The 11,007-nt window shown below is 41.7% G+C and overlaps 2 protein-coding genes across 15 annotated transcripts in view; both read right to left on the bottom strand.

Moving 5' to 3' along the window:
• Positions 1-310: 310 nt before the first annotated feature.
• LOC123987648 (basic helix-loop-helix transcription factor scleraxis-like) lies at positions 311-1,450 on the bottom strand. Of its 3 annotated transcripts, none has more exons than XM_046287483.1 (3): positions 1,225-1,450; positions 663-918; positions 311-497 (listed from the first exon to the last, which is right to left on the bottom strand). In XM_046287483.1, exons 1-3 carry the CDS (start codon positions 1,299-1,301, stop codon positions 456-458), a joined length of 375 nt encoding a protein of 124 aa, XP_046143439.1. In that variant the 5' UTR covers positions 1,302-1,450; the 3' UTR covers positions 311-455. The 3 variants fall into 3 exon arrangements, with proteins under 3 accessions (XP_046143439.1, XP_046143440.1, XP_046143438.1); XM_046287484.1 differs by having other exon boundaries at positions 663-900; XM_046287482.1 differs by having other exon boundaries at positions 663-1,318.
• A 6-nt stretch (positions 1,451-1,456) lies between these two features.
• The window catches only part of LOC114876332 (arginine-glutamic acid dipeptide repeats protein), a 13,657-nt gene continuing 4,106 nt past the window's right edge, over positions 1,457-11,007 (bottom strand). For 6 of the 12 annotated variants that reach the window (XM_029187672.2, XM_029187674.2, XM_029187679.2 and 3 more), the window contains 5 exons: positions 7,593-11,004; positions 7,292-7,342; positions 6,216-6,494; positions 4,325-4,523; positions 2,325-4,239 (listed from right to left, as the gene is read on the bottom strand). In XM_029187672.2, the coding sequence (XP_029043505.1) occupies positions 4,161-4,239; positions 4,325-4,523; positions 6,216-6,494; positions 7,292-7,342; positions 7,593-11,004 (4,020 nt within the window). In that variant the 3' untranslated portion in view covers positions 2,325-4,160. Of the gene's footprint in view, positions 1,556-2,324; positions 4,240-4,324; positions 4,524-6,215; positions 6,495-7,291; positions 7,343-7,592; positions 11,005-11,007 lie in introns of those variants that run through there. The other 6 variants (XM_029187675.2, XM_029187673.2, XM_029187676.2 and 3 more) reach the window with 6 other exon arrangements.

Raw genomic sequence — 11,007 nt, 5'->3', positions numbered from 1 at the left:
TATTTTTCATACACAATCTGGTCTATTAAATATGTTGTATAATTAATATAATAAATTTACGATTTAAAGGAAATGTTTATTTTCAAACACGATGCACTCGATGAAGTGTAATAATGTTAATTTTGAATCCAGTTGTCCTTGCTGTTTTACGACGTTCGACGTTCAAATGTTACGACGAAACAAATGACACTCGTAAACGTGTCTGAACCAAAAAAATTCACTCCATCTTCCTAGAAATGAATATTATAATAAAATGAAATATTTATTTAATAACATAGTTACGCGTTGCGCAACGAATACGATAAATGGATCAAGTTAATATAAAAATTTATTAATCTCATTGACACGTGTATATACAAGAAATATACAATAAATTATTTTACTTATATAACATGATTTATACAGGTTCCTTATAATCGAAGTACGTCGTTGAAAAATCACTCTCTCTCACAACTCTAGTAGTAATTTGAAATTACCTCGGGATAAATATTCAAGCTCTGAAAGTTAAAAAGAAAGAACGTTAAGTATCTCTGATAGCATACAACAGAAATAAATTAAAACAACCTAAGGAATTAGAATTATAGGAGAAATTTTTTTTTTTTGTTTCGATTAGAACTGATACGAATGTAATTCATGTCCTCTGTAATGATTCATGAACTTACATATTTTTTGTGCATGGCAAGGCAAAAAGTGCAAACTTGCGGCCTTGTTTGCGAATCGGCCCAATGATTTTTCCCATAAACATTAGCGGGATCCTCGACGCGTGAACATGGTTGATCTACGGGACCGGCGACGAGTACAGCACCCAAATGACTAATATAACTGCTGGCTAATCTCAATGTTTCAATTTTCGACAATTTTCTATCCGCGGGTTCCGTCGGTATCAACGTCCTCAGTGCACTGAAAGCCGTGTTCACACTGTACAGGAAGATCAAAATTTCTGGAATCTTGACAAATTTTGAATACTGACAATATTGCACACCGATTCTCGTGTTAAACAATGTTTTTACGGTACATTTCATTAATTTAACAGCAAAAAGAACGATGACTTTACATATGTCCTTCGGTATTTGTATTTTAAACGATTAACAGAATGCTTAAAAATATGTACGCAATACAATAAATAATCCTGAATAAGTAAAATTGTTATTCATACCAATGTCCATTACAATAATACGAAATAAAAAAAGATAATGATTGATGAAAAAAAGAAATTATTTTCACCTATGAGTGCGGTCCCTTTCACGTGCGTTCGCTTGATAACGTTGTTTTGATGATTCCTCTTTCTTTCGTGCAGCCATGCCGCAACCACGCCGCTATCAGTTAAATCGCTAAACGACTAACGCAAACTTGAAAGAGACGTCCGACTTGACCGGTTGCTTATTTATGAATGACTAAGTGCTGCGGCTTCCTTCGTTTCCTCCAGAAATTCTCTCCCGACGAGGCACCCCTAGTCCCCACCCCTCCCATCCTACCCCGCCCCTGCGTTTAAATACACATGTGAAATGCACGTGTATCCGATTAGGGGCGAATGAACCACTTGCATGATGCTTTGCTGGTAAAAAGAGAATATGTTAGTAAATAGATACAACCAGATATTCAATAAAAATAGAAAACAGAAAATAAAATGATTTGATGCAGTTGGATGAAATCTGAAAATTAAAGAAACATGCAGTTAGTCGTTTTGTCTCTTATGGGATAAATGTTTCTTCATGCATAGAAACTAGAATACAAATAGATTTAAGAATGATGATAGAATTATAATGATTTACCGAGTTGAAATAAAAGCATTCGTGTACCTATTAACAGACCTTTGATAACGTGTAGAGACTACAGGGGAAGAAGGTGAATTGTCTCTTAAGAAATTTTATAGAATTTCAAATTCCTTGAAATATAACAATGCACCTTCTTCGTACAGAGAAACTGAAAAGATATTCTTTTGGAAAAATCTACCAGGTACTCTGTAGAATTCTGTTTATCTTTTTCTTTCTTGAAAATATTCGGTATTAGTTTGAGCGGTTCTTGACAAATAGTTTCTGAAGAACGAACCCGACACTTGCACTTCCTACACAGAAACACACAAACGTGAATGGATGTGATGACTCCCACGTAAAGTGGTCGGTGGCTGGGTTTCACATTACGGTCAATAAAAACAAACCAGCAACCGGTAGGAAGAGCGAGGAAAACAAATTCCATGTGTAAAACTAATTAGGCCAGTTTCATGTTGTTTCTGGCTGATTCGTAACAGTCATTTTCTACAAATTTGTTTGATGTTACAGCTTGGATACGAGTTACCATAACACGATACTAAAAAGATAGATGAATTTTATAAGACAGGCGTTTATTTCTGTCCAGAATAAGTCCAGTGACAGACAAACTGGTAATAAGAAATACAATGATTCAGCTTCGTTTTTTTTTTTTCCATTTTTTGTTTTTGATTACATAAAATTTCCATGTTCGATATACTTTTCTCTTCCCCTCCCATTTCTCTGGTAACAAATGTTGAAGAAATGAAAACGTCTGCTTGAGATTTGGTTACAGCGATGCAAATATAATTTTCTTTACAGATAAATTGTTCTAATAATAACGTAAGTGAAAAACCACGTTACAGCCTTGTAAGTGCAAGCAGACAAAACGATAATTCACTTTCCCATGATACAAACCATAATTAACGCTCTAAATTAATTGGAACGCTTCCTATGGAGAAAAACTAAAACAAGAACGATACGATTAAAAACGGGACGTTCCTATGAAATATCTTTACTTAGTTAAATAACTAGATTACACTGAATTAATTATATAGCAGAAAATTTACATGTACGAATGGTCGTCAGAATAAAGATTACTTTAGTATTTGCTTCTCTCTCACGCATTCTCATTTCTCTCTCTCTCTCTCTCTCTCTCTCTCTTATTTGTTGAAAAAACATTATTTACGTATTCATTTTCAGCGCCTGCACCATACAGCATATATTTTCTGTGAAATCTACGGGGATTAATCTACGACCATGGAAGATTATGCGTTCACATGACGCCAGTTTTCTTTCTTCTATAAACTTTTTTTTAACTTTGGTCACTTTGTTGCAAAGTTTTCTCTCTTTTTTTTTTAAATATTTCTTTCCTGTGTGTGTGTGTGTATGTTTATTACTAGTCAACCGCTCGATCAAACTATGTATCAAACGCTCAATGGTCATCAGAGTAAAATTCTTAAAAGGATACATATATAGAAAATATACAAATTGTCCGACACAAAGAATTACAATAATATTTAAAACTTAAGTTACACCTTAGAGATACGCTAGAACACGGAAAGTCTGTGAACTAATAAGAAAATTGTCCCTAAAATGGTTCGGACACAGTTAAAAAAAAAAAAAAGAACAAAAAACAAAGACACGTTTGAAAGTCACTTCTCTAAACGGCGATAAAAATAAAAATGGACACGACAAATTCCGTGTCCATTTGATCCTAAAATATCCAGTACGTAAAACAAAGAAGAGAGAACGATCTACTCTCCAGGGTAATCACGAAAAAGACTAAGAGAGAACGCGGTGAACCGTTTTCCTTCTGAACACTTTGGCATTATCACCGACATGAAAAACAAAAAGAACAAAAAGATCGAATGAAACGGAACGAATCCACGTTTGAACGTATGGGTAATATATTCTGAATCCGTTATTATATATATAATATATATATAGAGAGAGATTTCAAACAAATTTACACGTCAAGCGATCGCTATATATATATATATATCTATATATAAAAACTTTATAATCCTTCTATGGTGCTAAACGAACCACCCCATTTCACGTAGCACTATTACTTGAAAACCTGTGTTGTGTTATTTACACTAAAATGTTACATATACCGTAACAATCTTTACGTTCTTTCCATTACCCCGTATTATTATTACTTAGCTCTAAGGAAAACTGCGTAAAAATAATTTCTCATCTTAAACGTATGGTCGTCGAACGTGATCTTCGCGAGCAGATCCTCTCTCTACCTCTATCTCCTTGCACCATGTTATTTTACTTTTGAAAAAACACCGTGGTTGACCCCATCGTCAAGTACACGTTTTGTAGAACGAGATCCCTAATTTCTGAAGGATAATCATTCACATATATATATATATATATGTATGTATATGTAAATTACAATGATACTTAAGGGCGTGATCCACGTGCAGCTTCTTCCAGTGCGCGAACTTTAAGCTCACGCTCGCGCTGTTGTCTAAAAAACACCCTTTGTTAGTCGGATACGGTCGTCGTCTAATGCAAGCATACGTAATGCATAGTTATCTTTTTTTATGGATTTTCAAAGGACGAACCTTAGATATTCCTCGTGGTGTGCGACGAGCGATGGATGAGGAGGGAATCGTTCGCGTTCCATCATTAGATGACGTTGTAATTGCTCGTGATGAGCTGCCATGTCGGCGTACGGTCTTCCGAGAAGTTCAGCGGGATGAAGTGCCAGTCCTGGATCACGGGGCATCAAGCCAGGTCGTGGATAATTCGCACCAGCTGCCGCTGTACATACAAGGGAAACGTTAGTAAATTGTACAGGCGATTGTAACATTTCAAAGTAGAATTATATAACAAGCATTGAAAATTGATGGATAGAGACAGGCATGCATGATTTAAAGCGTGTCAGACTTTTGCTTTTGAGTTATTGTAACGATTCCTTGAACCTGTAGCCTGTCCTAAATCAATTAACTTAATCACTCAAGGCAATCTCCAATATATAAATAATTTAGATACACTTATTAGAATTTCCTTAGTTAAAAGTATCGCAGAACAGTAATTTGAGAAGCTTAAAATTTAACAAAAACGACTACATAAAGGTTTCTTAAAAATAAAACGGTTGATTGTTACTTACAATAAATAATATAAAGTCTGACACGATTTGGTGACATAAAAGTACCGCAAAATACCACTTGTGGCATATCAATTTGAAGCTTGGTAATAACAATGTGAATTTTTCTTGATAGCCTTGAGTGGGTAAGTGATTTTGGATAGACTATAACGAATCATACGTTACAAAAGAATGATACAATGACAACATACAAAATGTACCGTTGTAATGTTCATATTATATCGAGTAATATAATATGAATGTACTTCTTCTACTAATTACAGACATCACATTGTATTCTTCCCATCCACGCACGTACACGCATACAATCGTAATTGCATTGTTTTACTTAAAACGTAATTCACGCTATTGAGAACTCATAGGAATCTTTTATTGAGAGATCGTACCTTCACCCCAGAAGCTGCGCTCGATGATCGTAAAGCTCTGGTTTGCAAGTTAATAATGGCATAGCGAGAGAAGCGACAGAAAAATGCAAAAAAAATTTTTTGCCGCAGAGAAACATTTCTTTATACGTTGGTTCTCATCGTTTTTTCACTTTTAACTCGAAAACAAAACAAAAAGAAAAAAAATATATATATGTCAGCTCTCGATGGCAATTAGAACGCTTTCTCTATTTAGTTAGAATGACTGATGTTGAAAACTCATTAAATGAAAAAGCACGTCATAGTACGCTTTACACGCAATCGACCGCTTTACCGATTATAAACTCGATATTACCCTAATTGAACGTACGAAATTACAGACTATGAAACATTACAAACATATATCGTTTCGATACACTTTTTACAATTCTACGCTTTTCTTCGAAAAACACTGTAGTTTGAACTTAAAATCATATACACAGAAAGATCCGTAATAACATAATCTATTAACATGTAAAATCAAAGGACACTTGAAGAGATCTTATCAACCGTGTCCAGATCATTCTACACGTAACATTGAGAATATGATACAAAAGAAAAAAATTCTTATATTCTTATCATTTTATCATATATCAAAAATGACAAGATTATTCAAGTGTTCTGATACACTTCAAGGTATCATATCCGCATTGGTGTAACTAGGTAAAGGTCAGCATGGAACCTCCACCAAAATCACTAAAATGAGTACAAAAACATTTGGATGAAACTAAATACAAAACATACAATACAATACAAAATTATGTTAAAATTAAACACTTTACATTTTTAGTAAAACTAAGGGAGTTGATTTAACCCCAGAGAGAAATCCTAGTTACACCAATGTCTGTGTGGTATTTTTTAAAAATTTGCAACTCTGGCTAGTCGGTGAAAGGATCGATCATCGTGCATGGAGCGTACTCAAACATCCTGATTGTTAGGACCTACCAGGCAGGGGGAATCCAGCTGCAGCCGCAGCCGCTTCCTGCTGTTGCTGAGCCTGTTGCTGGGCCTGCTGCTGTCCCGGATGTAAGTGTAAGTGCGTATGCGCATGAGTATGCGCATGAGTGTGAGCATGATATTCGGGCGAAATGCCAGCCATCTGCAACCGGACCATCGGGTCAGCAGCTAGAGCCAGTCGCTCGTCCAGCTGGCCGTGGTGATGAGCCGCCACGGGATGGCCAGCCCCTGCACCCGCTGGCCCCCCGCCGGCTGCAGTCGGTATCCCTAAACCCGACAGCGCCTCGATCAAACATACTGTTCTAATCCGTACTCTTAACGTGTTAACCAGCTATATTCATTTCTTTCGACAATCAATTTTTTTCTTTACTTTTTTGCGGCACTCTTCTGTCAGGTGTTTGACGCTTCCGATCGTTACCCATATGTACTCTAATCGTTAAATAATATTCTGAAGATCAATCAGTAAAGAAACAAAGACGGCTAACAATCGGAAACGACTACTGTCTCGCTTTATCCCTAGATCAGTGCTGTCCACACGGATAGTTTCAATATATACATCTAATTAATACATTAAAGAATAATCTTTCTACGAAATTGTAAACAATGAACAACACTGATTTAGATCCTAAACTCGATCGAATTCGCAAAACCGTTCGCTCAGTACAGGGATGAGCACGAACTTGCCCGTACGGGCAGCCCATGTGTTTGGCTTATTTACAGGTTCATGTTTATTCTACTACGGGCCATCGCTAGATGGTGAGGATAGCATTTCAGGGACTTAATTTACATTGATACAGTAAGTGGTTAAGTATACTAGCAAACAGTACGATCGCGAATATATAAATTTATCCTGCTAGCTACCGTGCCATTTACTCTACCAATATAACGCTAGGCCTAAGGATGTGATTGTGAGGATCAGATGTAACTCGGATGTGCCACTTCGAGAGACAGGGGGATGAGGAGTGCCCGCCGCTGTGCCCATAGGCTGCCGTAGGTGGTCCGTGCCCGCCTTGCTACTTGCTCTGCCCATGCCTGGCTTAGAATAATGAACTAGTAGTAGTTACTGCTCGAAACTCCCATATGTCCTCTGATAGATGATATTAGATAACAGTCAGCTGGAACGATACAGAAAATAATAATACAGTCGAAAATGAGAGAAAGGAGTGACAGATTTTTTTTTGTTTTTTGGCTTTTTTTTTTTTTATTTTTTTTGGAAAGGTTCGAACAGTATCAACCCGAACCGCAAAAGCCTAAAATCACTCATTCAGAATCATAGTTAATTTTTGCGTTCAGTCCACTAGGCGAGAAGAGAGATACGCATATTTAGGGAAACGATTAATCTGGTAATTGAGGAGTGAACATTACCTAGTCTTTCTAAACGTTCCCTTTCCAACTGACTGGGACCGGGCGGAGCTCCGTAAAGTCCGAACTGGTGTAAAGCTTGAGGTGGTCCTGACGGTCCAGGCGCGAGTCCTGCGGCGGCGTAGCGACGGTGCATCTCCAACCAATGCGGATCCACCGGTGCTGGCATCGGTCTAGGTGTCCCTTTCAGAAGTTCCTCCTTCAACCGGTCGTTCAGCTCTCTCTCCCGCAATTCTCTGATCTCCCTTTCTCTCTTCTCGCGTTCCAGTTGCTCCAATTCCAAGCGTTCTCGCGCGGCAGGGCTGTACATGTAATGCAGCATCGGTTCCGGAGGAGCTGGATGCCTGGCAGGCGAGAACGCCGCGTGGGGCCGAGCGTATTCGGACAACTGTCTCAAGGCGGGCGTGTCGGCGTACGAGCCTGGTCTCGCGGCGTACCTGTCGTACGGGGACACGACGGGTTCGAGGGGTCCTCGACTGGGTGGCTTGCAGACTTCCGGCTGCTTCTCCGGGGTGGTCATCTTCCTGGCTTGTTGCGCTGCAGCTCTGTCGCGTTCCTCCCTTTCCCTCTCGGCCTGTTTCCTCGACCTCTCTTCCCGTTTCCTGGCCAGCTTCGAATCAGGGACAGGCTTGAACATCAGATCCGTCCTGGTGCAGGAATTGTTTTCACCCCGGTTCCAGTGCCGCAGGAAAATAGCGGACTGTGATCTGTGACACTCCGAGTCCTCGATTCGCGGCTCCGGAGACGGACCTCGCGGACTAGGCGTCTCCTCTTGCTCCTGTTCTACGAGGTCGGGTTCTATCTTCGGCTCTTGAACGACCGGAGGCTGAGACTGTGGGGGTCTGTGATGGTGGTGAGCCGAACTACTGGACGTCAGACACGCTGCAGACACCAACGATGGCTTGCGTTGAGTGTTGTGAGAACTATGCGATGACGAGTGACTGTGGGAACTGTGCGACGAGATGGTTAATAGTTTATCGTGGTGTAACGCTGTGGCCTGATGCATAGTGGAGGAGTGGTGATGCGTGGCGATCAGGTTCTCCCCTTCTTCTCTGGTCGTCACACTGGAACTGGTACTCGAATGATGCGCCGTCATCATGGTTGTACTTTCTTGACTCCTCTGGGGAGAGGGAGGAGGAATGGCGTGGGGTACCGGACCGTAAGGATACGGCGGGAACGAAGGATAACCTCCTACGGGCGCGTATCCTGGATAAGCGTGAGGATGATACGGGTGCATGGCAGTGAACAACGAATGATGCATCAAGGGATGATGAGGATGGAAGGGGTGAGCCATGTGGGGGCTTGGTTGTTGAGCTGGATGCATCACGGGTTGAGGGATGGATGTAGGTGGTGGTGGAAGAGTCGGTGTCGGAGAGGCAGCCACAGACTGTATCTGAGGAACCGGCTGACTACTTTGCATCGAGTGTTTGCTCGGCGTGGGTGGTTTGCTGGAACTATCCGGATCCTTTTTAATATTCTCTAAACTTGGACCCGGGAAGCCAGACTGGAAACCAGGTACTTTCACTTCCTTCAAGCTCTGCAGAGGATCCGGTTCCGGCGGAATGATCTCTTGCTTGATCTTCAAATTCTGCGGCTCCATCGGAGGTGTCCCGGCTAAATTGTACATGGAAGATGGTTTCTCCATCGACAACATTCCGCTTGGTTGAATCGGTTGAAACATATTATTCGGTTCATTTCTCTCAGGCTCGTTGTTCTCCGGTCTCTCTGGCATTCTTTCTGATATTCTATCCGGTATCCTGCCGTCTCTCATTCGTTCCGGAGGCAATCTATCGTCCGAGATTCGTTCGGACATCCTGTTCTCAGATGACATCACGGTCAATCCGAGGGGTTGCGGTGAACTCGGCATCTGAGGCATCTGGGCCATGTTCGTCGGTATGCTCTGCGAGATATTCAGATTTAACGGTGGTCCCGGTATGCTTTGAGGCATATTTTGCGCATTCGACAGATTTTCACCGTGAGCTCGAAGATTCTGCGTTGGTCCCATATTTTGCGCGTTCGACATATTCTGCGGCATGTTCGGCGGCATTTGCATGCTCTGCGACAAGTTTTGCGGTACGTTTTGAACGGGAGGAACATTCGACGCGTATTGCATGTTAAGCGGCAGTCCTTGGTGCGTAGGAGACATGATCTGCGAATTCTGCATACCTTGCGAGCCAGCAGAACCGCACATACCACTGTTCTGAATCGTTTGCGACAAGTTACGAGGCATGTTTTGACTCATGTCGTTCATGTTCAACGACTGCGACGTGGTCAAGTTCAACTGCTGTTCAGGCTCTTTCATATCTTCGTTCGATGGGGACATGACTGGTTCTATCGGCATGGGTTCCAACTTCATAGGTTGATTCATAGCTAAAGGTACATCTTCTATTTGATCCTTAGTCTCTACCGGTTCCTCTAGCAACGGTTTCTTCTCTAAGGTGTGAATAACAGGAACAGATATGGGTAATGCCTGTATGGGCGGTGGTACGGGAGTAGATACGGGCGTTGGTTCGGAAGGCTCCTCCGGTGTAGTTACAGCCGGACTGACTGGCTCCTCGGTTGGCACCGTAACTGGAGTGGGTTGATTCTCGTTTGTATCACCTTCTCCTTCTCTCTCAGGTTCGTCCATCAGAGAGTTACTGTCGGTTGTGAGGGACTCCGAAGGACTCTCAGGACGTTCGCCGGGACGTTTACGTTTCTGAGACTCCTTGTCCTCGTCCACCTCGTCGGCCGGTGGTCGTTTCTGTCCTTTCTTCGGTGTTTCCGGCTTGCTAGAAGACTTCTTCTTGCTCTTGTCCGGCGTTTGCTGTTGCTGCTGTTGCTTCTCTTGATCAGGAGTATCCGTTCCACCTGTACGTCGAGGTCTCGCTGGTCTAGGCGTCTCCTTGGCCTTGTTTCTTGTACGCATTCTACCTGGGCTATCTGGTGATTCCGCGGGCACAGGGCGGAACAGATACGGTGGAGCAGGCGGCAGTTCCCCGGTTTTCTTCAAATGTGTTCTGCATTCCGTACAAAGCAATAACCTATCCTTACCGGCTACCTGATAATCCTTCGAATTAGTCGAGAAACAATGCTGACACGAATGCGTTGCCCCGTTAGTATTCGTATCCCTAGAGTCACTATCCTCCTCCGAATTATCGTCCTCTGTCACAGAACTAATTTCCCCACCAGGATTATTGCTAGCCGGCGTTCCAACAGGTACAGTTTCCGGCTCTGAAATAGGTTCCTTCTGATTAACACTAGCTGGCGGTGTATCCTTCGGTGGAGTCGGCACCTCCTCTTTCGGGGTACCGGCACGGGAGTTGCGCGTGTTGCGGATCCTTCTAAGGGAACCCTGACGTCGTCTTCGATGAGGTCGATTATTATTCGCCCCTGGAGTTTTCTTCCACAAATAGTAGAATTCCACCAATTCCGGCTA

This window comes from Osmia bicornis, chromosome 10 (genome assembly GCF_907164935.1).
Source record: "Osmia bicornis bicornis chromosome 10, iOsmBic2.1, whole genome shotgun sequence".
NCBI lineage: Eukaryota > Metazoa > Arthropoda > Insecta > Hymenoptera > Megachilidae > Osmia > Osmia bicornis.
The sequence above is the reverse complement of the archived record's forward strand: the minus strand, read 5'-3'. Positions and strand labels throughout refer to the sequence as shown.